Source organism: Molothrus aeneus, chromosome 29 (assembly GCF_037042795.1).
Source record: "Molothrus aeneus isolate 106 chromosome 29, BPBGC_Maene_1.0, whole genome shotgun sequence".
NCBI lineage: Eukaryota > Metazoa > Chordata > Aves > Passeriformes > Icteridae > Molothrus > Molothrus aeneus.
This window is the reverse complement of record NC_089674.1, coordinates 4,132,793-4,158,448: the sequence shown is the minus strand read 5'-3', so window position 1 is coordinate 4,158,448 and position 25,656 is coordinate 4,132,793. Positions and strand designations below refer to the sequence as shown.

Sequence of the window (25,656 nt, the reverse complement as noted above, 5' to 3'; positions counted from 1 at the left end):
GAATTCTGGAATAGTTGGGCTTGGGAGGGGCCTCAGAGCCCGTCCCGTGCCCCCCTGCCATGGGCAGGGCCACGGAGAAATTCTCTGGGAATTCCATTCCTGTCCCACCCCACCCTCTGAGGGGGGAGAACCGTGCCCTTCCCACCTCCACTCAGGGATGCTCCAGGCCGTTTTCCAGCAGGGAATTTCCGGGAGACGCCGGCCAGGCTGGAAGGGACCCACGCCTGAAGCACCCCAGGGGTTTTAGCCTGGATTTTATTTTGGTTTGGTTTGGGATTTTTTCCCCAGGAGATTTTTATCCACGGCTTTTAGTTGTTTTCTTTTTTTTTTTTTTTGTTTGGTTTGGGTTTTTTGTTATTTTGGGGGTTTTTGGGGTTTTTTTTGTTTTGTTTTGGTTTTGGTTTTTTGGGGGGTTTTTTGTTTGTTTTTTGGGTTTTTTTGGTTTTTTGTTGTTGTTGTTTTTTGGGAGTTTTTTTGTTGGTTTTTTGTTAGTTGTTTTTTTGTTGTTGGTTTTTTTGTTGTTTTTGGGTTTGGTTTTTTGTGGGTTTTTTCTGTTTTTTGGGAGTTTTTTTGTATGTTTGTTTTTGGTGGTTTTTTGGGGTTTTTTGGTTGTTGTTTGGTTGGGTTTTTTTTGTTTTTTTGTTGTTGTTGTTATTGTTTTTGGCGGGTTTTTTGTTGGTTGTTTTTTGTTGTTGGGTTTTTTTTTGGTTTTTTGGCGGGGCTTGTTTGGTTTTTTTATTTGTTTGGTTGGTTGGTTGGTTTTGGTGTTGTTTGGGGTTTTTTTGGTTGTTGTTTGGTTGGGGGGTTTTTTTTGGTTTTTTTTTGGTTTTTTGTTGTTGTTTTTTCCACTCCTCTTGTGCCACCTGCTGACCGAGGGCTCCGTGTCCCCGCAGCCCCGGAGCCTCCCCGCTCCTCCCCCGGCATCTCCCGCTTCCTTCCCTCCCTCACCCCGCTCCCACCGCCAGCCCCGACCCCAATTATCCACGAGGCTTCACCGAAAAAATCCCGTTTAAAAATAACTCCGAGCACTTTGAACCCCGCTGGATTTTGTCTCCCGTGACACAGCAAAGCCCCAATAATCAGCAATTCCCGCCCGCAGCCGCCACTGCCCCGCTGCTCTTTAGCGGGGGCTGGATGAGCACAGGGGGATTTTCCCACCTTTTCCGTCCCCGATTTTGGGGATTTGGAGAAGAAGCAAAGCTGCAGATCCCGGCTGGCCAAGCAGAGGGCACTGCTGGCTCACGATTCCAGCCAGGGCTCTGCTCTTTGAGCCCATCCCAAAGCCCAGAAATCCCAGGAGCAGCAGCTGAGAAACCAAACCTGTGTCCCCTTCATCCCCCTGATTCCAACAGGTCCTAAAAAATCCAGGAATAATAAGTTCAAAAGTGGGAATTACTCCCAGTCGAACAGAGCAGTGATGGAGAGCACTGGGCAAGTGCTCAAAATTGAAAAATTGGGGAAAAAGAGATTAAATGGCCACAGGAGATGAGAGCCTGGCCCAGTTTGGGGTTCATCAGGATGTTCTGACACCCAGCTCCATCCCAGAGTCACAGAACGGGTTTCCCAAGAAAATGCACTAAAGTTTCATATTTTTATCCCATGGATTCTAAAATGGAAGATTTTTTTCTTCTTTTTCCCTGCTGATGTTCATTAGAAAGCCCTGGGGAGGGAATGTCCTCCCCTCATCCCCCTGCAGCTCCTTCTCACTCCCATCCTCTCTGCTTTTGCTTTTATTTTGCAGATGGAAAAGGACAGAAAGCAGCCGGGAGGAAGCAGAGGATGCAGAAAACCCCTTCAAGTTGGATTTCAGCTGCACCAGAGCATCCCCAAACCCCTCGGAGGTCCCCCCAGCCCCCTGTGCACCACCTCATTACTCCTTTCATTTATTCACTCCTAGCATTCCCAGTGTCCATATTCCCATGATTCCCTCACTTCTGACCGCTGAAAACCCCAAAATGCGGCAGGGCTGAGGCTCTGGGGGGGTGTTGGCTCTCCTGAGAGGCGGATTCGGGTTTCCAGCGCTTCGGATGCTGCTCGGCCGCCGCAGCTCCTGATGCATCCCAGCGATAGCTCCGAAATCCGACACCGCGGGAGCTGCGGGGATGCGGCTGCCATGGGAACGCTCCCGTCCCAGCCCAAAGTGGTTTTCTCCCTGTTTCACCTAACCTGGTTAGAGAGAGGAGTAATGGCCCTGGAGAGCCGTAACCGGATCAGCCCCGGCCGGAGGGAGCCGGGATTGAGGAGCGCCGGCCATGGATCCTGCCAGGAATTTGAGATGGATCCTGCCAGGAATTTGAGATGGATCCTGCCCGGCTCTTCCCAGGAACTCCCCGGGGGCATCCCGGCCCAAACTCCTGCCCAGAGCTTTGGGAAGCACTTGGGAAGGGCCTGATCCCCCTTGGGAATGGCCTGATCCCCCTTGGGAAGGGTCTGATCCCCCTAGGAAGGGTCTGGTCCCCCCTGGATGGCGTTTGGGAAGAGCCTGAGACATCTGGGAATGGTCTGAGCCCCTTGGGAAGGGCATGGTCCCTCCTGGATGGCTCTTGGGGAGGGTCTGATCTTCCCTGGGAAGGGTCTGATCCCTCTGTGAAGAGTCTGATCCCCCCCTGGATGGCACTTGGGAAAAGCCTGAGACCACTGGGAATGGTCTGAGCCCCTTGGGAAGGGCCTGATCCCCCCAGATGGCACTTGAGAATGGCCTGTGTCCCCTGGGAAGGGTCTGATCCCCCTAGGAAGGGTCTGGTCCTCCCTGGATGGCACTTGGGAATGGCCTGCGACACCTGGGAAGGGCCTGAGAACCCTGGGAGGGGCCTGATCCCCCCAGATGGCACTTGGGGATGTTCTGATGCCCCCTGGATGGCACTTGGGGATGTTCTGATGCCCCCTGGCTGGCACTTGGGAATGGTCTGAGTCCCCCTGGGAAGGGTCTGGTCCCTCCTGGATGCCACAGGGAAAACCCCAAAAAGGCTCCAGGAAGGCTCAGCAGCAGGTTTTGGCCTGTGAGGTGATTTAGGAGCCTCACGCAAGGCTCTGGATGCTGCAGAGGCCGCCTGCCAGCAGGGGAGGGCTGGATGTGACCTGTGGGATGCACACGGAGAGGGGTGGGGGTGGCCACAGCCCCAGAGCCATCCTGGGACACCGATGCTGGGTGCAAATCCATTTTCCATCCCTCAGCCCGGCCGTGCCTCGTCTTCCCGCGGGGGCCGAGAGCCAAACCCCGCCCGCCCATTAACCCCGGAGTCACCAGGGGCGGATGAAGCCGCTTCCCCCAATTCCTTCCTGCTCGGCTCCATCCCAGCCGAGCATTTCACCTCGGCGCCGAGGTGGAAAATGAGCCCTGGTCGCTCGCAGCCCCAAACAAAGCGGCCAGAGCCGGCCATGGATCCCCGGGCACCGGGAAAGGGCTGGGGGCGAGCGGGACACGGGCCTGGGCTGGGGAGGGCGTTCGGAGCAGGGAAACTGAGGCAAGGGAAGGGAAGGGAAGGGAAGGGAAGGGAAGGGAAGGGAAGGGAAGGGAAGGGAAGGGAAGGGAAGGGAAGGGAAGGGAAGGGAAGGGAAGGGAAGGGAAGGGAAGGGAAGGGAAGGGAAGGGAAGAGGGAAGGGAAGGGAAGGAAAGGAAAGGAAAGGAAAGGAAAGGAAAGGAAAGGAAAGGAAAGGAAAGGAAAGGAAAGGAAAGGAAAGGAAAGGAAAGGAAAGGAAAGGAAAGGAAAGGAAAGGAAAGGAAAGGAAAGGAAAGGAAAGGAAAGGAAAGGAAAGGAAAGGAAAGGAAAGGAAAGGAAAGGAAAGGAAAGGAAAGGAAAGGAAAGGAAAGGAAAGGAAAGGAAAGGAAAGGAAAGGAAAGGAAAGGAAAGGAAAGGAAAGGCTTCTCAGAGGAGAGTGGAAGAAAAAAGAAATCACCGTGCAGAGTCTGGGCTTCCCCCACCAAAGGGATTCAGGAGATTCTGAGGGGATGCTGAGCCCTGAGCCTGAAAACCTGGGGAGGGGAGCTCGGTGATTCCTGTGATGTGTCCAGCCAAAATTCTCACCTTACACTGGGAAATGGGAATGGTGGAATACGGAAAGGCTGGGAAATGCCTCAGATAGGACCCCATGGGCAGGGATGTGAACCCGACCCGTGGGGGGCTCCGAGCCCTTTCCTCCCCCAGCCTCTGGATTTATTTTCCCTCCTGCTGCAGCCCCTCACTTCCCTGCCTGCCTGGGGCCGTTTATTTACCCACCCTCCCCTCCTGGGCCGCTTTCCCTGGGCGGAGGCACCGGCCCAGCCCGGCCGCGGCCGGCCCGGCTCTGTCAGGGCTATCAGCGAACACCCGCCCTGAGCCCGGCTGGAATTTTAATGGCAATCGCCGCTCCCTGGGCTCAGATAAGGCGCAGCATCACCCCCGGCCCGAGGGGCTCCCCAGGACCCCCGCGCTGTCCCACGGGGTACCAGGACCGCAATTCATGGGGGTACCCTGACCCCTCTGCACGCCCAGCTCTGAGCTCTGCCAGCTCAGCCGAGGAAGCGCTGGGACAAACTGGGACAAACTGGGAGGGATCTGGGCCCGGAGCTGTCCCTGTCGCAGCGTCCCCTCCCCTCCCGCAGGAGCTTGGTGGTCTGCGCTCCTTATCAGCGCTTATCTGCCGGAGCCGCTGGCTAATGTGACCTTAATGGAGCTCAAATGGACTCGATTTGTTTTATTGCGGCTCAACCCAAAGCCCGGCACCCCCTGCCCCCCTCCCTCCGCTCCCTTGTTTTGGAAACACGCAGGGAAGGGAAGGGAAGGGGCTGCTCCTTCCTGGGGCTCAGGGGGCAGCGCATGGGGAGCCGGAGCCCCCCGGGCGGCAGGGAGAGCCCCCCCAGCCCTGCCCCTGCTCCCCTCGCTCCCCCCGGGCCCCGCGGAACCCCCGCGCCGGGGCTGCTCCGTGCAGGGTCGGAGCCGGGAGCGGGGCTGGCAGCGCCCGGCGCCCCCCGCGCTCGGAGATGCTGCCCACGCCCTTCTCGGTGCGGGACATCCTCAAGCTGGAGGCTCCCGGGGACCCCCGAGCCGGGCAGGACGAGCCGCGGCCGCGTAAGTGCCCGCGGGACCCTGCGGGACGGGCGGGGAGGCACCGGGGGGACCCCGCGGAGCCGCTCTCGTTCCCCCGGCGCGGATCCCGAGGGCAGCGTTACAACCTCGCCCCCGCCGGTCCCGCTGGTTCCCCTTTTCCCTCCCTTTTCCCTTTATCTCCCTCTTTTTTACCCGCTGGTTTGGTTTTTTACGGTTGTTTGGGGCATTTTCGCGCATCCCCGCAGCTCCGGCTGCTCTCGGGGAAACGGGACGGTCCGGGGGTGGATGGAGCTGGGGGCTGGATTTGGGATTTTTAGGAGTTTTTCCTGCCCGAAGTCGCCCATGGCCGCCGCTTTCGATGTCACCCCCGTGTCGCGCTCCGTGAGCCGGCCCCGCTGGGGACACGCCCGGCCGGGAGCGCAGGGGATCCCCGAGGAGGATCGGGGCTGTCCCGCTTCTCTAAAATCCCCACATTTCCTCTGCTCCCGTTTCCCGAACCCCCGGCGGCGGCAGAGGGGGAAACCAGTGGGGACAGAGCGGGAGCACTGGGCAGACTGGGAGAGGGGGGCCCGGGGCGGATTCTGGATAAATTCTGGATAAAATTAATTCTGGATAAAAATCTCCTTTTTTCCCCCCTCCTAATGACGCCTCTGATGTTTTGGGCTGCAACTGTCCGAGGGGTACAAAGAAAGGCGGTTACACAGCAGGTTCGAGCATTCCAGATCCCAAATCCCCTTTCCCCACTATCCTGCTTCCAGAGCCTTCAGCACCGCCTGGAACTCCCGAATTCCCTGCCGGGGTGTCCCAGAGCATCCCAGCCGCAGCCGGCCCTGATCCCGGCAGCTCCTCTGCCGCACAAATTCCTTAAAAAATCAGAAATCCCCCTAAACCAGCAACTCCTCTCAGATTTAAGGATTTTCCCTCCTCCACTCCCAGCTCCTTCGGGGGTTTTTGTTTTGCCGAAATCCAGAGAAATGTGGGATTCTCCTTTCCTGGAGCTGGAGGCAGATCCTGCTGGAGGTCGGGATTCCACAGCAGGATAGTGGGGAAAGGGGATTTGGGGTCTGGAATGCTCGAACCTGCTGTGTACCCGCCTTTCTTTGTGCCCCTCGGACAGTGGCAGCCCCAAAACATCAGAGGCGTCATTAGGAGGGGAAAAAAGGAGATTTTTATCCAGAATTAATTAAAAAAAAAAAAAAAAGGAAAATAGAAAAAAAAAATGGGGGGAATTTATTGAGTTCTCAAGAAATATTATGGGAAAATTCATATTAAATTTACCACGTCTCAACCTTTACTTTATGAACTGTCAGCCCTACTCCATCCTGTTCCCAGGGAGTTCCATTCCCGATTTGAGCCCTCCCTCTCGCTGGGAACAGAGCCGGATTTGGGTCTGACTTTGCTTTGTTTTTCTCCCTGCCGCAGGGAAATCTCTGCTCGCCCCGCGCTTTGAGGCCGAGGAGGATCCGGGGGAGCCCCGAGAGGCGCCGGGGCAGCGGCAGCGGCGGAGGCCGCGCGTTCTGTTCTCGCAGGCTCAGGTGCTGGAGCTGGAGCGGCGCTTCCAGCGGCAGAAATACCTGTCCGGGCCCGAGCGAGAGCAGCTGGCGGCGCTGCTGCAGCTCAGCCCCACGCAGGTGAAGATCTGGTTCCAGAACCGGCGCTACAAGAGCAAGCGGCAGCGGCAGGAGCCGGCGGTGCCCGCGCTGCCCCCGCGCACGGTGCCGGTGCCGGTGCTGGTGCGGGATGGCGAACCCTGCCCGGGGGGCTCCCGGCCCTTCCCGGCTCCCTGGGCAATCCCGGGCCCTTTTTCCTTCAGCTCCTGCCCCGGCGGCGGCGCTTGCGGGGGGGGGTGCGGGTACCCCGCGGTGTCGCCCGGTGCCGCCCCCGGCGGTGCCACCCCCGGCGGTGCCCAGCGCCCGCGCCCGGCCCTGCCCGCGGCAATCGGCGCCGGGAGCCGGGGCTGAGCGGGGACGGGCACCGGGACAGCGCCCGATGCGCCAGAGCCCGGCCCCGACCGGGCAGCGGCCACATCCAAGGGATTCCTGCCAGCCCAAAGGATTTCACCATCCAAATCCAGAGGATTCCCGCCGGCCCAGAGGATTTCAGCATCCACACCCAGAGGATTCCTATTATTGACGATATTAATGCTTTGTGTTCCTGTAATTTCTAGATTTATTTTTGAAATCTCAAAGGATTTCAGCCGCCAAATCCAAAGGATTCCTGCCACCCCAAAGGATTTCACCATCCAAATCCAGAGGATTCCTGCCAGCCCAAAGGATTTCAGCAGCCACATCCAAAGGATTCCTGCCACTCCAAAGGATTTCAGCAGCCAAATCCAGAGGATTCCCGCCGGCCCAGAGGATTTCAGCATCCACATCCAAAGGATTCCTATTATTGACAATATTAATGCTTTGTGTTCCTGTAATTTCTAGATTTATTTTTGAAATCTCAAAGGATTTCAGCCGCCAAATCCAAAGGATTCCTGCCACCCCAAAGGATTTCACCATCCAAATCCAGAGGATTCCCGCCAGCCCCAAGGATTTCACCATCCAAATCCAAAGGATTTCTGCCACCCCAAAAGATTTCAGCAGCCACATCCAAAGGATTCCTGCCAGCCCCAAGGATTTCAGCATCCAAATCCAAAGGATTTTTGAAATCCCAAAGGATTTCAGCAGCCACATCCCAAGGATTCCTGTCACCCCAAAGGATTTCAGCATCTGAATCCAAAGGATTCCTGTCACCCCAAAGGATTTCAGCATCTGAATCCAAAGGATTCCTGCCAGCCCCAAGGATTTCAGCAGCCAAATCCAAAGGATTCCTGCCAGTCCAAAGGATTTCACCATCCAAATCCAGAGGATTCCTGCCACCCCAAAGGATTTCAGCAGCCACATCCCAAGGATTCCTGCCACCCCAAAGGATTTCAGCAGCCAAATCCAAAGATTTCTGTCAGCCCCAAGGATTTCATCATCCAAATCCAAAGGATTTTTGAAATCCCAAAGGATTTCGCCATCCAAATCCAAAGGATTCCTGCCAGCCCGGACAGTGGAACCACCCCTGGAAAGGGAGAAGGGGACGCTGCCCCACTGCCCCACAGGGACTTCTGGCACACAACAATTATAAATTATTTATTATTAAACAATAATTCGGAGTCTGGCCCCTCTCGCTCCCGAGGGATTTGCTCTCCCAGGATGCCACCAGGACTTTTCCTTCCTCAGGATAACGGGAAAACAGGGGCTGTGCACATCCCTGTGCTTTTTTTTTTTATATTACTGACAATATTTAATGCTTTGTGTTCCTGTAATTTCTAGATTTATTTCTGGTTTGTTTTTCTTAATAAGTCTCAGCACAGGTATGGATTTCTGCCTTTATTATTAATATTATTGTTACTATTATTATTGTTATTATTTGCAAGTAAAAACTAATCAGTGAAATTGCGGTTTCACTCTCTCGTCATTTCTCACTTTGTATTTTGAATTTTACCATCTGCAATTTGCACCTGAGCCTCCAAACCTGAGCCAAAGAAAAATAAAAATCAAATCAAATCGTAATAATCCAGGCAAAAATTACCTTGTAGTCCAAGTTTGGGAATTCCACAGGGTCCTTTTCCTTGCAGTTCCACAGGGAATTCCTTTCCCCTACAATTCTACAGGAAAATCCCTTTTACCTGTAATTCCACAGAGAATTCCCTTTTCCCTGCAATTCCACAGGAAATTCATTTTCCCTGAATTCCAGAGGGTCCTTTTCCCTGCAGATCCACAGAAATTTCCCTTTTTCCCTGCAATTCCACTGGGAATTCACTTTCCCTCCAATTCCACTGGGAATCCCTTTTTCCCTTCAATTCCAAAGGGTCCTTTTCCCTGCAATTCCACAGGAAATTCCCTTTCCCTGCAGTTCCCCAGGGAATTCCTTTTCCCTGAATTTCACAGGGTCCTTTTTCCTTCAATTCCACTGGGAATTCCCTTTTCCCTGTAGTTCCCCAGGGAATTCCCTTTCCCCTCCAATTCCACAGGGAACTCCTTTTCCCTGCAATTCTACAGGGAATTCCCTTTCCCTGCAATTCCATAAGGAACTCCTTTTTTCCCTGCAAATCTACAGGAAATTCCCTTTTCCCTGCAGTTCCACAGGAAAATCCCTTTCCCCTGCAAGTCCATAGGGAACTCCTTTTCCCCCTGCAATTCCACAGGAAATTCCCTTTTCCCTGAAGTTCCACAGGGAACTAATTTTCGCTGCAATTCCACAGGAAAATCCTTTTCCCTGTAATTCCACAGGGAATTCTCTTCACCCTTGAATTCCCAGGGAATTCCCTTTCCCTGCCCTGGGAGTCGCTGCTGGCACTGGGACAAGCCCTGGGCTCGCCTGAAATCCCCAACAACACCGGGAGTTTTCCTTGCAGGTCCAGCCACAAATCCCGGGAAACTCTCCCAGATTAAGGCAGAAATAAGGCAGGGAATGGCTTCCCTCAGGAAATAAAGCCTGGAAATGGGAATGGTGAGAGCTGGAGGAGCTCCGGGCAAAGCCCCCAGGGATTGCTGGGATTGCCCAGGGCAGGGCCAGGATTTGGACTCGATGATCCCTTGGGTCCCTCCCAGCTCAGGATATTCCCAATTCCTTCATAACTCTGCCCAAATTCCCTTTCTCTGCCTAAACCCAGGCTGAGCCATTGCAGCTCCTGAGCTTCCCAAGCGTTCCGTGAGTTTGGGGGGACAATTCCCAAATCAGAGGCTGCGGAAGGAAAAAGGGCTGGGAAAGCCAAGTTTGGGGCACGTTTGCTGAAGCGCTGGCGGCTTCGGGCGGCCGTAACCAAACACCTCCTGTAAAATCAACAAAGTCCGCAGGAGATTTGAGGAAATCTTTTGTTTCCCTTTTTAAGGGTAAAAAACCCCAGGCCCGGCTGAAGGGGCTGGGTCTGGGAATTAAAGAAGGCATCAGGGCTGATATTCCAGCAGGAAAAGGGGCTTGGAGCCAGCAGAGCTGGAGGAGGTCACTGATAAATTCGTATTTAGAGATTTAGAGATTTATTTAAAGAGAAACTGCCCGCAATTCCCAGGGATTCTGCTCATGAGCATCACCAGAGCTCCCACGGGACCTTCCCCAGAGATGGATTTGCCTTGGGATGGCGCAAGGGGAATTTTTAATCCCGTGTTCCCCACACTGGGGTTGTTTTCCAGCAACCACAAATCAATCAGGTCCTCGGGACAGAATCTGTTCCTGCAGGCGCCTCCCCTCGTGGTTTTTCTTGGGTTTGAGAAGGTTTTGCTCCTTTTGGGTGACCACGACTTTGTTGTTAAAGTTGTTCAGGCTTCTTACATGAATTGAGGGATTAGTCTGAGCTGAAGACTTAAACTTTCAGCCTTTTCCATGCCAGGATTTGCCTCTGGAGCTGCTCTGCCTGGCTTTTAAATCATCCCCAGGCTCTCGTTGGAGCAGCTTTGCAAAGCTTTGACATTTCCCCGTTTTCCGACACGCTCTGAGTGCATCAAAGTGGAGGCATTTGAGGAAAACCCTCAAAATAAATGTAAAAACCACCCAACCCTTTTATTTCTGTGCTTTTCCCCCTGAAAGCAGCATTTTCCCGAAGAGCTCAGGGGTGGAAATCATTCCCATCAGCAAGGGAAGCAGAGCTGGGATTGGGGTGATGGATGCATCCTCCAAGGATGCTCTTCCAAAAAATCCCAGTCTGGACTCATTTGATCCCGAAATCCGCGTCCCCATCTTCAGGTCCGGGGGGGATCTGTGAGCAGAGAGAGGAAGGGAGGCGCAGAGGGGCGGTGGGACCCCACAGATCCACAGGAGGGGGAAGGCAGCGCCCGAACCCGGCGGGAGCCGAGCCCCGGCCGAAGGGCGTGGACCGTGCCGGGCGCTCCAATCAGCCCCGGGAGGTTTGGCCCGGGCCGGATAAATGCGGGCCCGGGCCGGATAAATGCGGCGAGCCCCGGGCAGCGGCAGCAGCCGGGCAGGAGCGGCCGGGACGCGGCAGAGCTCGGCCCGCACCCCCCGGCCATGAGCGGCTCCCCCGGGCCAGCCCCGCGGGCCCAGCCCGGCCCCGCACGGCCCCGCAGCTCCTTCCTCATCCAGGACATCCTCTGGGAGCCCGAGCCAGCCCCGGGCAGCGGGAACGCGCAGCTGGGAGCGGCCAGCGAGGAGAGCGGCGCGGCCAGCCCGGCCACGGGAGCGCCCCCCGCGGGTCCCCAGCGCCCCGGAGCCCCGGGGACAGCGCCGGGAGCAGAGCCAGGTGACACCGGGGAGCGGGAAGGGCTGGGTTGGGCGGGGAGGGAGCGGGGAGGGAGAGCGGATGGAGCGGGGAGGGAGCGGGGATGGAGCAGGAATGGATCAGGAATGGATCAGGAATGGATCGGGGATGGATCAGGGGAGGGATCGGGGAGGGAGCAGGGATGGAGAGGGGATGGAGCAGGAATGGATCAGGGGATGGATCGGGGAAAGGATCAGGGGATGGAGAGGGAATGGATTGGGGATGGATCAGGGATGGATTGGGAATGGAGCAGGAATGGCTGTGCTTGGATCAGGGAATGGATTGGGAATGGACCAGGGATGGACCGGGACAGTCTGTGCTTGGGTCAGGGAATTGATCGGAGATGGATCAGGAATGGATCAGGACAGTCTGTGCTTGGATCAGGGATGGATCACAAATGGATCAGGACAGTCTGTGCTTGGGACAAGGAATGGATCAGCAATGGATTGGGAATGGAGCAGGAATGGATCAGGACAGTCTGTGCTTCGGTTGGGGATGGATTGGGAATTGATCAGGAATTGTCTGAGTCTGGGATAAGGAATGGATCAGGAAGGGCTGTGCTTGGATCAGGGGATGGATCAGGGGATGGATCAGGGATGGATCAGGAATGGGTCAGGGAATGGATCAGGGATGGCTGTGCTTGGATCAGGGATGGATCAGGAGTGGATCAGGGATGGATCAGGGGATGGGTCAGGGAATGGATCAGGGATGTCTTAGCATGGGTCAGGGAATGGATCAGGATCCAGACCTGGAGCTGCTCCCAGATTAAACTGCAGGAATGTCTGAGCTGGAGCAGAGGAGAACAAGGAATTCAGAGACTGAGTGAGAACCTTTCCCCAGTGTCCCAAAGGGCTCCAAGCTCAGAATCTGCCTCAAATGTTGCTTAAAAACCCAGTTTGATGCATTTCTACAAAAACTTCTGAAAAAAATTCCCTTTAATGCAGATACCAGGAAAGGCACCTTAGGAAGGGGCTGCCCAGAGGGGGAGAAGCAGCGTCCCAAAGTCCCAGTGGGACACAGGATTTTGGGACAAGATTTTTGGGGAGGGGACTCAGCCTTTCCCTGCCCAAACATCCCAGGCCAAGCTCAAACAGCCCCAAATCCCTTTGGAATTCCCCAGTGCCAGCTCTCCTCAGACAGCCCTCCCTGCCAGGGGAATTTTGGCTTTCCAGGCCAATTCTGTGAGCAGAAATTCCTACATAAAAGCTCTGGGGTTCCAGGGACAACCAGGATTCACAAAGTTGGGAATTCAATCCCTTGATTTTTTTCTTGAGCTTCTGTACACACCTTAAGAAAATAAACGGAGAAATGACCAAAAGCCAAAAGAATTGGCTGATTTCCATTTGGATAACGCTCAAAAAGGGATTAACTCCAGAAATAAATTTATCTGAGGGGGTTTAGCTCTTGTGGGTGAGACTTCCCTGGAGCTCAGCACCTTCCTGGCTCCTGACTCTGGTGATCCATCGGGAATTAGCTGGAGATCCAAGGCCAGGTCTGAAGTTTGAGACGCAAAGGGTTAAAAATGCCCCAAAATCTCTTGGCATTGCCTTGGAGTTATGGGATGGAAAAGGCAGGAATTCATTCCCTGCTCTGCCCCTGCACCCTGCCCTGAGCTGCTCCCATTGCCCGTTCCCATGAGGACTGAGGAGCTGGAGGATCCATTTCCTTTGGGAATTCTGATTTTCCCACAGGGAGGATATTCCAAAGCAGGGCTTGATATGAATCCTGCAGAAAAAAATCCTTTGGTACCATTTTGGACATAACAACAGAACCTTGGGATTGAGGGAGATGTCCACCAGCACTGGAAAATTTCCCTTTTGGGGATTTAATTCCATCCTATCCCATCCTATCCTATCCGGGGATTTTATTCCAATCTGTCCTATCCTATTTTATTTGGTTATATTATTCCTATCCTATCCTTTTTTATTTTAGGATAGTATTCCACCCTATCCTATTTCATTTGGGGATATTATTCCACCCTATTCTATTTTATTTCGGGATATTTTTCCATCCTATCTTATTTTGTTTGGAGATATTTTTCCATCCTATCCTATTTAATTTGAGGATATTATTAAATCCTATCCTATTGTATTTGGGGATATTATTCCTATTCCTGCACTAGAAAATATCCCTTTTTGAGGATTTTATTCTATGCTATCTCCTTTCTTATCCCTATTCCCATCCACCCCTTGGATCTCCGTTCCTATGGAATTCTGGAGGATATTAATTAAAACCTGTAATTTAGGAAGACAAAACTCCTCTACATGACTCTCCCACCATCAAATTAAACCACAGGAAATATGAAAAATTGGAATAGAAAATAGGAATTTTTTTCCTCTCTGTAAGGAGGAAAACCAAGTGATTTTGGTGGGATTTTGTTTCCGAGTGGGAATTTTTGTCCAGGTGAGGATTTTTGTCCAATTGGGAATGTTTTTGTCCAGGTGGGGATTTTTGTCCAAGTGAGGATTTTTGTCCAGGTGGGAATTTTTGTCCAATTGGGAATTTTTGTCCAATTGGGAATTTTTGTCCAGGTGGGGATTTTGGTCCAAGTGAGGATTTTTGTCCAAGTGGGAATTTTGTCCAAGTGAGAATTTTTGTCCCAGTGGGGATTTGCGACCAAGTGAGAATATTTTATCCAAGTGGGGATAAATTTTTGTCCAGGTGGGGATTTTTATCCAGGTGGGGATTTGTATCCAAGTGGGAATTTGTATCCAAGTGGGAATTTTTGTCCAGATGTCCTGTCCTATCCTATCCCAGGTGGGAATTTCTCTCCCAGTGGGAATTTTTGTCCAAGTGGGAACTTTTGTCCAAGTGAGAATTTTTGTCCAGGTGGGAATTTTTATCCAGGTGGGAATTTTTGTCCAGATGTCCTATCCTGTCCTGTCCTATCCTATCCTATCCCAGGTGGGAATTTCTCTCCCAGTGGGAATTTTTGTCCAGGTGGGAATTTGTATCCAAGTGGGAATTTTTGTCCAGATGTCCTATCCTATCCTATCCTATCCTATCCTATCCCAGGTGGGAATTTCTCTCCCAGGTGGGAATTTCTCTCCCAGTGGGAATTTCTGTCCGGGTGGGAATTTTTGTCCAGATGTCCTATCCTATCCTATCCTATCCTATCCTATCCTATCCTATCCTATCCTATCCTCTCCCAGGTGGGAATTTCTCTCCCAGGTGGGAATTTCTCTCCCAGTGGGAATTTCTGTCCGGGTGGGAATTTTTGTCCAGATGTCCTGTCCTGTCCTGTCCTATCCTATCCTATCCTATCCTATCCTATCCTAGGTGGGAATTTCTCTCCCAGGTGGAAATTTCTCTCCCAGTGGGAATTTCTGTCCGGGTGGGAATTTTTGTCCAGATGTCCTGTCCTGTCCTGTCCCGTCCTGTCCTGTCCTGTCCTGTCCTGTCCTGTCCTGTCCTATCCTGTCCTATCCTGTCCTCTCCTCTCCCAGGTGGGAATTTCTCTCCCGGTGGGAATTTTTGCCCAGCTGGGAATTTGTGTCCGAGCGGGGATTTTTCTCCATGTGGGAATTTTCCCAAGCCGTTCTTTCCCGTTTCTCCCTTCCAGAGGTGCCGCTGCAGCCGTTCCTGCCCGAGCGCGGCCCCGCCGCGGCCCCGCCGCCCCCCAGGCCGGGCAAACGCTCCCGAGCCGCCTTTTCCCACAGCCAGGTGATCGAACTGGAGCGCAAATTCAGCCACCAGAAATACCTGTCAGCCCCGGAGAGAGCGCACCTGGCCCGGCACCTGCAGCTCACCGAGACCCAGGTCAAGATCTGGTTCCAGAACAGGAGGTACAAGACCAAGAGGAAACAGGTGGTGGCCGGCATGAGCCGCTCGGACTCGCGCCAGGAAGCGCCAGAATTCCCGGGAATGTCGCTGCTGGCGCTCAGGGGTGCCTGGCCCTACCTGCCCTGCCTGTACTACGTCAATTCCTGGAGCCCCTCCTGGTAGAAATGGCTTTGTTAGGTGGCTTTTCCTTCAATCCAGAAGGGAGAGATTGCAGTGGCAGCGTTTTGTACACTGAAATAAGTGAAAAAGAGCCCAAATTTTCATTGCAATGCCCTGGGAATTCCCAGGGAATCCGTGGCTGCCCCATCCCTGGAAGTGCCCAAATCCAGGCTGGAGCTGAGGGCACCTGGCCTTACCTGCCCTGACTCTACTGCGTCAATTCCTGGAGCCCCTCCTGGCAGAAATGGCTTTTTTAGGTGGTTTTTCCTTAAATCCAGAGAGGAGGGATTGCAGTGGCAGCGTTTCATAGTGGCAGCATGAAATTGTCTCATCACTAACACTGAAATAAGTGAAAAAGAGCCCAAATTTTCATTGCAGTGTTCTGGGAATTCCCAGGGAATCCGTGGCTGCCCCATCCCTGGAAGTGCCCAAATCCAGGCTGGAGCTGAGGGCACCTGGCCCTACCTGCCCTGCCTGTACTGCATCAATCCCTGGAGCCCCTCCTGGCAGAAATGGCTTTTTTAGGTGGAAAATAGAATTTTCTCCCTAAGTTTGGGGTGGTTTAGCTCTGTGTTGCTCTTCCTAGAGCAGATATGGGGTGGGACTTTCAGTGGCAGCACACGCCACTAACACTGAAATAACCAAAGAAAAAACAAACCAAAATTTTAATAACAGTTAATTCAGTGTTTGATTGCAGTGCTCTGGGAATTCCCAGGGAATCCGTGGCTGCCCCATCCCTGGAAGTGCCCAAATCCAGGCTGGAGGAGATTTGGAGCTGAGGGCACCTGGCCCTACCTGCCCTGACTCTACTACATCAATTCCTGGAGTGCCTCCTGGTAGAAATGGCTTTTTTAGGTGGTTTTTCATAAATCCACAGGGGAAAGATTGCAGTGACAGCATTCCGTAGTGGCAGTGTGAAATTCTCTTATCACAAACACTGAAATAAGTGAAGAAAAGCCCAAAATTTTAATTGGAGTGCCCTGGGAATTCCCAGGGAATCTGTGGCTGCCCCATCCCTGGAAGGGCCCAAATCCAGGCTGGAGCTGAGGGCACCTGGCCCTACCTGCCCTGGGGAATTCCTGGAGCCCCTCCTGGTAGAAATGGCATTTTTAGGTGGAAAATAGAATTTTTTCCCTAAATTTGGGGTGTTTTAACTCTGTGCTGTCCTTCCTAGAGCACATTGAGGGTGGGATTTTCAGTCCCAGCACAAACCACTAACACTGAAATAACCAAAGAAATTTTAATTGCATTTAATTCAGCGTTTGATTGCAACACTCTGGGAATTCCCAGGGCTGCCCCATCCCTGGCAGTGCCCGGATCCCTCCCGCAGCCGGAGGTGCCCCGGTGCCAGCCCGCAGGGACAATGGGGCGGTGACAGACGAGCTTTGCACATCCGGCTGCTGGCCCTGCCGAGCAGCAAATCCCCGCCGCAGCTGCAGCCTGGGGCTTGCAGTTGTGTTTTCCCAGCCCAAATCACCCGGGATTCCATGGATCAGCCCCATTCCCAGCGCTGGGGCACCACAACAGCAACAGGATCATCCCAACAAGTCTTTTTTTAGGGGGAAATTTCCCATTTGCACTCAGAGAATAGCAAAAATTCAAAATTTCAGAAACTAATTTTCCTTAAAGTCTCATCAATTCCATGAGAAAAGGAGATTTCCTTTATTGCTTCCCTTTTTTAGATGGAAAATATCCTTAACATTGGATATTAAGGAGTATTTCCTTAAATATTTCCTGAATACTTCCTTGCATGAATTTTAATGGACTTTCTCAGCTGAAAGTGCATTTTCTCAGCTGGACTAACTCAGCAAACTCTGCTGGAGCAGATTTCATCTCCTGGGACTAAAATCCACCGAGGTTTCTTCCCTGGGAAGCTCCAGGAATGTTCCTGTGATTCCTGCTCTTCCCATGGAAATGAAAATTCCCTCCTGGAGCAGGGAAATGCAGCCAGCAGAGAACGGGAAGGATCTGCCCGGATTTTCCCCTTTTCCACGGGATTTTTTTGGGATTTCTCTTTCATCTGCCAAATCCTCCGAGCTCCCAGGCAGAGGAGGCAAAAATTCCAGGGGCAAAATTGCAGGGAAGGGAGGGCAGGGAGTGGAGGACACCGAACTCAGAGCCGGGAATTTTTCTCTCGCTATCAGAATTCCTGTGCTCCGGAGGCCGAGCCGTGCCTCTGGCATTGCCTCTTTTAGGACAGGAACTTTTTAGAAAAGTAACTTTTCCTATCTCCGGCTCCATTCTTCTGCCGTCCTCGGGCAGCCCCCGAGGATCCCGGATTCCAGAGGGAAGGACAGAGGGAAGGACAGAGGGAAGGACATCTCCTCTCGCTGTTGCAAAATGTTCCCATCCCTGCTCTTATCCACTGGCAACAACAAAAATCCCTTTATTCACCTCCAAATAAAAATAAAAATAAAAATAAAAATCCCTTTATCCCCCCGAGGGCACCTCCTGCCCAAATCCCGCGGGTTTCGCTCCCAGAGCCTCGGGGCTGCTGGGATCCGGCACGGACCGGGCTCAAGCTAAAACCGGCTCGGACACCGAGATTAAACTAAAACTGCCACGGACACCGAGCTTAAACTAAAACTTGCACGGACACCGAGCTTAAGCTGAAACCGACTCGGACACCAAGCCTAAACTAAAATTTGCACGGACACCGAGCTTAAACTAAAACCGGCTCGGACACCGAGTTTAAGCTAAAACCGGCTCGGACAGGCACGGACACTGAGCTTAAACTAAAACCGGCACGGACACCGAGTCTAAACTAAAACCAGCTTGGACAGGCACGGACACCGAGCTTAAACTAAAACCGGCACGGACAGAGTTTAAACCCAGCTCGGACATGCACAGACACCGAGTCTAAACTAAAACCAGCTTGGACAGGCACGGACACCGAGCTTAAACTAAAACCGGCACAGACACCGAGTTTAAGCTAAAACCAGCTCGGAGCATCCCGCGCTGCACGGGCTGGGATGGGAACGTTAAACTGGGAGGGGCTGGGCTGGGAAAAGGGGATTAAACTGGGAATGAGAGCTGAACTGGAAAATAAATCTAAACTGGAAATTAAATCTAAACTGGAAATTAAATCTAAACTGGAAAATGAGATCTAAACTGGAAATGAGATCTAAACTGGAAAATGAGATCTAAACTGGAAAAGAGATGCAAAATAAAAATTAGATTTAAAGTGAAAAAAATCTAAACTCAAAATAAAGTCTAAACTGAAATTGAGATGTAAACTCAAATGAGATCTAAACCGGAAATGGAAAATAAATCTGAACTGAAAATTAAGTCTAAACTGGGAATGAGATCTGAACTGAAAATTAGAACTAAGCTGGAAATGAGATCTAAACTGGAAATGAGATCTAAAATAAAAATGAGATCTAAATTGAAAAAATTCTAAGCTGAAAATAAAATCTAAAATAAAATTGAGATCTAAACTGGAAATGAAACCTAAACTAAAAATGAGGTGTCAACTGAAAATAAAATCTAAACTGAAAATAAAATCTGAACTAAAAATGAGACCTGGGACTAAAAATTAGATCAAAACTGAAATTGAGACCTGAACTAAAATGAGCTCTAAGCTGGATTTCCTGGGTGCTTTTTGGGAAATGTCTCTGTCACAGCTGATTTTTGTTCCTGCTCGGGGTCTGCGAGCCCAGAACTCCTGGTGGTGCTGCAGGTCCCGAAAGCTCTGCCCAGACCCCACAGTTTTATCTGGTTTCATCTCTGGTTTCATCTCTGGTTTATCTCGGGTTTTATCTGGTTTTATCTCTGGTTTATCTCGGGTTTATCTCGGGTTTATCTCAGGTTTTATCTGGGTTTTATCCCTGGTTTTATCCCTGGTTTTATCTCTGGTTTATCCCTGGTTTTATCTCTGGTTTATCTCTGGTTTATCTCGGGTTTTATCCTGGTTTTATCTCTGGTTTTGGCCCCGTTCCCGCTGCTCTGGGACCCTCTGGAATAAAACTGCAGGAGCTGGGCCAGGAATGAGCGGCTGCCGAGGGTTTCTGTCCCGGGTTTGGGGTTTTTATCCTGGCTTTGGGGTTTTTATCCTGGCTTTGGGGTTTTTATCCTGAGTTTGGGGTTTTTACACTGCGGTTAGGGGTTCTTTCCTGCAGTTGGGGGTTTTATTCCAGGTTTGGGGTCTTTATCCCAGGTTTGTGGGTTTTGTCCTGGGTTTGGTGTTTTTATCCCAGGTTTGGGGTTTTATCACAGATTTGGGGATTTTGTCCTGGGTTTGGGGTTTTTATTCCAAGTTTGGGATTCCTTCCATCCCTGTTCCTGCTGTGAGTGACCCTGAGTGTCGCAGCAGCACCAAAAACTGGGACACAACTCCCTGGAGTGAGGTTTGAGTGAGGAATCATCCCAAAACCCTCATCCATCCCTATTTTTAGGTGCTCAGCACCCAATCCTGCCCCATCCCTCCTCCAACCAGGCAAAAATCATCCCTGAGCACCCCTGATCCCATTTCCAGCTGATTATTCCCCAAAAGTCAGTTTCTAAGTGAATTCCTTTCCTTATCACTCCAAAATCCCACAATTTCAGCACAACATCCCTGAGCATCCCCTGATCCCATTTCCAGCTGATTATTCCCCAAAGTTGGGATTTATGAGTGAAATTCTTTCCTTATGACACCCAAACCCCACAATTTCAGCACCATCCAGGGTTTTGGAAGCCCCATCCTGGTTATTTCTGGTCCTGCTTTCCACAGTCCTGGAATCCCAGTCAGGGGCAGGTTTGGGGTTTTTTTAGGACCATAAATTCAGGGATTTGTCCTGGGAATTCTCACTGTGGATGTTCCCCCTCGGTCTCAGCTGGCCCCACACTCCCTCCCTCCCTCCTGCTGCTCTTCCCAGATGGGAAATCAGCCCCAGTCCCTTCCTTATTCCCAGGTTCAATTCCTATTCTGGTAAATGAAAAAAAAAATTACCAAAAAAACCCCAAATCAGGAATTAAATGGGAAAAAGGAGCTGGAGAAGGAGCCCAGCCCAGCAGATCCCATCAGTGGGGATGGGAAAAGCTCCTCTCCAGGGAGGGATGGTTTGTCCCAGGACACCCTCGGCCCCACAGCCAGCCTGGATTTGGGATTTCCTGCTGGAAAATCCTGCTGAGCATCCCCTGCTCCCTAATCCAGCTGCATCCCAAATTTGGCTGCCAAACACAAGGTGCAGGTGGGATCCTGCCAAAAACTCCTGGGATGAGCCCGGCTGGAGCAGGGATGAGGCAGCAGCCCCAGATCCAGCCCAGCTCTGTTGGGAGAAGCCCCTCGGGTGCCTCTGCCCTGCCCTCCCCGCTCCCCTCCCATCCCAAGGGGGTTTTATGGACATAAATCACACCTCCAGGCAGTTTTCCCTTTATTTTCCAAGCACAAAACAGCAGGACAAACAAAGAAGGGGCCGAGCTGTTTGATAAGGAAATCCCTGGGGAGTGTGAAGGCATCAATCACTCCCAGGGGATAAATATCCCCGTGATTAATGGGGACTGGGAAAACCCCACACCTGACTCCAGAGCCAAGGGGCTCCACCCGCCCTGAGGAAGCAGAATTCCTGTTTGTGCCCAAGTGGGAAGGGAAAACATCCTTTAAATCCCTCCTGATCCACGGGGATTATCCCAGGGCTGGTGCTGACACAACGCTGCCCCTGCTCGGGGCCAAAATCGTTTCTTTAAAGGATAAAAAAACTCCCAAAAAATACAAGAGGGAGGGAGGAGGCGGCCTGCGGATAATGGAGCTGCTGAGCAACATTTGCAGGGCCTGAACCGCATTCCTGGCAGAAACCCAGGGACCGGAGCCAAGGAAAGGCTCGGCTGAAGGGCTGGCAGGGCAGTGGGAACGGGTTTGGGGACGGAGCTGGGGAGGGGCGGGAAGGGCAAGGACACCCCTGGGGCTGCAGCAGGGAGGGATCAAAACTCTTGGGAATGGGAATGGATCCTCTGGGACGTGGGGATCCTCCAGGGGGAGAGTGGGAAAGCTCTTGGGAATGAGGATGGATCCTCTGGGATGTGGAGGTGTTTCCCAGGAGAGGAGCAGCAAAGCTTTCAGGAATGAGGATGAATCCTTTGGGATGTTTTCCCAGAAGAGCATGAAAGCTCCTGGGAATGGGGGTGAATCCTTTGGGATGTGGGGGTGTTTTCCCAGGAGAGCAGAAAAGGTCTCAGGAATGAGGAGGAATCCTTTGGGATTTTTTTCCCAGAAGAAGAGCATGAAAGCTCTTGGGAATGAGGATGAATCCTTTGGGATGTGGGGGGGGCTCTCCCAGGAGAGCAGGAAAGGTCTCAGGAATGAGGATGAGTCCTTTGGGATTTTTCCCCAGGAGAAGAGCAGGAAAGCTCTCAGCAACGGGAATGCATCCTTTGGGATGTGGGGGTGTTTTCCCAGAAGAGCAGGAAAGCTTTCAGGAATGAGGAGGAATCCTTTGGTATTTTTTCCCAGAAGAAGAGCAGGGAAGCTCTTGGGAACGAGGAGGAATCCTCTGGGATGTGGGGATCCTCCAGGGGAGTGAGGAAAAGTTCTTGGGAACGGGAATGGATCCTTTGGGATGTGGGGATCCTGCAGGGGGAGAGAGGGAAAGCTCTTGGGAATGGGAATAAACCCTTTGGGATGTGGGAATGCTCTGCCAGGTGAAGAGAGGGAAAGCTTTCAGGAATGAGGAGGAATCCTTTGGGATGTGGGGGTGTTTCCCCAGAAGAGCAGGAAAACTCTTGGGAATGAGGATGAGTCCTTTGGGCCGTGGGGATCCTCCAGGGGAAAGAGAAAAAGCTCTCAGCAATGGGAATGAATCCTTTGGGATGTGGGAAGGAGAGCAGCAAAGCTTTCAGGAGTGAGGGGGAATCCTTTGGGATGTGGGGGTGTTTCCCCAGAAGAGCAGGAAATCTCTCAGGGGGATGTTTCCCAGGAGAAGAGCAGGAAATCTCTCAGGAGTGAGGATGGATCCTTTGGGATGTGGGAAGAAGAGCAGGAAATCTCTCAGGGGGATGTTTCCCAGGAGAAGAGCAGGAAATCTCTCAGGAGTGAGGATGGATCCTTTGGGATGTGGGAAGAAGAGCAGGAAAGCTCTCAGGAGTGAGGATGGATCCTTTGGGATGTGGGAAGAAGAGCAGCAAAGCTCTCAGGAGTGAGGATGGATCCTTTGGGATGTGGGAATGTTCTCCCAGGAGAGCAGGAAAGCTCTCAGGAGTGAGGATGGATCCTTTGGGATGTGGGGGTGTTTTCCAGGAGAGAGGGAAGCTGAGCCATGGGGACACCCCAGCCCTGGCAGTGCCAAAGCCTGGAGGAGCCCCCAGGGATAGGGGAAGGTGTCCCATGGGAATGGGAGGAGTTCTAGGGTCTGTCCAACCCATTCCATGATCCCACAGGGATTTCGAGCTCTTCAAATCCCCCAAGGATTTTCCGTGCTGATTATTCCCATTGTGGGTGCTCCTGTTATCCATGGAAACTCCTCATGGATCCACCTGGTGCTTCCTCCACCCTTGGAAGCAGCAATGCCAAAGGGATTCAGGGAAGAAGGGGAAAATCCAAGTGGCACAACCATCCAGGCAGATTTCCACCAAATAAAAAAGGGGGAAAAGGGAGAAAAGGGGCTTGGAGAGGTGGAAAATGCAGCTTTGGGGATTGGCATTCCCATGGGAAACTCCTGCAAAAAATCCAAGGTGAATTCCTCATCTCCCGTCACAACCTGGGCACCTCAATTCCCAAAAAACAGCGACAAGCAGGGAGAAATCCAAGGGAAAATCCCTGGAAGTGCTTCCAAAGCCAGCAGGAATTTGTGGTGGCTGCTGCCAGGAGGGAAAGTTGGGAGATAAGAAAAGGATTTTTATGGGAAAAGGAGTTTGGAGCATGGCTGGGTTTGTGTGGGAATGCTCTGAGCTTGGAGCCAAGGGAAGGATCTGGGGGATGGATTTGGGTTCGTTGTTGTCCCTCATCCCAAAATGGGAAAGGGAGGGATAAAAGGGACCTGGGAATCCTCTGGGAATGGGGACAGGGACGGGGGGAAAGCAAGGAAAAAAGACAGAAATCAAAGAAGGGTGGAAATGAAGGAAAAGGGGTGGGAATCAAGGAAAGGGGGTGAAAATCTAGGAAAAGGGACAGAAATGAAGGAAAAGGGACAGAAATCAGGGAAAAGGGGTGGAAATCAAGGAAAGGGGTGGAAATTAAGGAAAATAGGTGGGAATCAAGGAAAAGGGACAGAAATCAAGGAAGAAGGGTGGAAATTAAGCAAAGAGGTAGAAATAAAGGAAAGGGGGTGAAAATTTAGGAAAAATTGCAGAAATTAAGGAAAAGGGACAGAAATCAAGGAAAAGAGGTGGAAATCAAGGAGAAGGGACAGAAATCAAGGAAGGGTGGAAATGAAAGAAAAGGGGTGGGGATCAAGGATGGGACCCAGGACCCAGCTCTGCCTCCCCCCACAAATCCCCCGAGGACCAGGGATGTTTCCCACCCGCATCCCAACCATTCCCTCCGTGCCGGGGGTTTCCCAACCCAAACATTGCCGTTGAAATTCCCATTTTTCCCCCTCTGGAGCCCACCCCGGGCTCGCCTTTGCCAGGCAGAGCCGCAGCCCGGGATGGTCCCGGGGGAGTTGGGCTCTGCCTGGGCCCCGGGAGCTGCCAGGGACTCCAAGGACACCGGGGAGGCTCCGGGAATTTCCCGCTGGATGCCGCTGGAGGCGCGGGAGGATCCTCCCGCTTCTGTTCCCACCGAGGGCTTTTCCCAGCGCCGATTCCAGGGTCTCCAAGAGGCACCAGCAACGCAGAAACCCCAGGAATTTGGCCCCACAGCCAAATTTGGGGCTGGATTTGGGGTTTCCTGCTGGATTAGCCCTGCCAGGATAATCCTGCTGAGCATCCCCGGCTCCCTAATCCTGCTGCATCCCAAATTTTGCTGCCAGACAGCAAAGTGCAGGTGGGCTGGGCTTTGGCTGTCCTAAAAACCTCATCCAGGGGGTTTTGGGACAGACAGATTTCCAAAAAAAAAAAGGTGGTAAAACTTCAGAGCAAGGTGCCCACATCCCCTCCAGCCCTGGCTTCCTACACAGAGATTCCAGGGGAATATTCCCAGATATTCCCAGATTTTCCAGCACAGTTTGGTTTGCCATGAAGAGTTCAAATCTCCCAGAACTCCTGAGGCTGAAGCAGGAGCTCAAAGCAGGAGAAAGGGAAAGGGATCCTGTCCTGGGAATGGGATCCTGTCCTGGGAATGGGATCCTGGCTCTGGGAATGGGATCCTGTTTTGGGAATGGGAGCCTGTCCTGGGAATGGGATCCTGCTCTGGGAATGGGATCCTGTTTTGGGAATGGGATCTGGTCCTGGGAATGGGATCCTGTTTTGGGAATGGGAGCCTGTCCAGGGAATGGGATCCTCTTTTAGGAATGGGATCCTCTCCTGGGAATGTGATCCTGTCCTGCAGAGCCTGTGGTGCTGAAGGGGTAAAATCAGGGACCCTCCATTCCCAGATTCCAGGATTTCTCCTTCCATCCCTCAAGCCTGGCATTTTTACAGTTATTATTTCATTTTCCCCTCCAGACCCGCAGGAGAAGCAGCCCTGGGAACTCTGCCCCACTCAGACACTCCCTCGGGAATCCTGCGGCTCCAAGGAGCTGCTGGGGTGTCTGGGATGAACAAATCCCATAAAAAACCCTTCCAAGGATATTTACCCATGGATTTCTCCTGGTTCCAAACATCCCGTGAGCTCCCAGGGCCCAGCCATGCCCGGCCCCGAGGGGACAGCGGTGCCACCAGAGCCGGGCTGGCAGCTCCAGCAGGAGCAGAGCGGGATGGGAGCGGGACCCTTCTCCCAGTAAGGGATCCCATTCCCAGTAAGGGATCCCATTTCCTGGATTGGATCCCATTCCCGGGACCGGCTCCCATTCCCAGTAAGGGATCCCATTCCCATGGCCAGATCCCATTCCCTGGGGTTAGATCCCATTCCCAGGACAGGATCTCATTCCCAGAACAGGATCCCATTCCCCTGACAGGATCCCTGACATCATCCCATTCCTATGACAAGATCCCATTCCCCTGACAGGATCCCATTCCCAGGACAGGATCCCATTCCCTGGACAGGATCTCATTCCCAGGACAGGATCCCATTCCTATGACAAGATCCCATTCCCAGGATCCCATCCCCAAGGCCTGATCCCACTTCCAGAACAGGATCCCATTCCCAGAACAGGATCCCTGACCAGATCCTATTCCTGGGGTTAGATCCCATTCCCAGGACAGGATCTCATTCCCAGGGCTGGATCCCATTCCCAGGATCCCTTTCTCCAGAGAGGATCCCATTCCCAGGACAGGATCCCATTCCCAGAACAGGATCCCATTCCCCTGACAGGATCCCATTCCTATGACCAGATCCCATTCCCAGAGCCAGAATTCCATTCCTATGATCAGATCCCATTCCTATGACCAGATCCCATTCCCCTGACAGGATCCCATTCCCAGAAC

At 52.5% G+C, this 25,656-nt stretch overlaps 2 protein-coding genes across 2 annotated transcripts; both read left to right on the top strand.

Moving 5' to 3' along the window:
- The first annotated feature begins 4,960 nt into the window (after positions 1-4,960).
- Positions 4,961-6,988, top strand: NKX2-6 (NK2 homeobox 6). Its single transcript, XM_066567215.1, has 2 exons — positions 4,961-5,048; positions 6,450-6,988. The coding sequence occupies exons 1-2, from the start codon at positions 4,961-4,963 to the stop codon at positions 6,986-6,988; spliced, it is 627 nt and encodes a 208-aa protein (XP_066423312.1).
- A 3,956-nt stretch (positions 6,989-10,944) lies between these two features.
- NKX3-1 (NK3 homeobox 1) lies at positions 10,945-15,219 on the top strand. The gene is given in 3 exon segments (XM_066567214.1): positions 10,945-11,014; positions 11,017-11,256; positions 14,837-15,219. Coding segments are annotated over 3 exon segments (693 nt in total).
- The last annotated feature ends 10,437 nt before the right edge of the window (positions 15,220-25,656 follow it).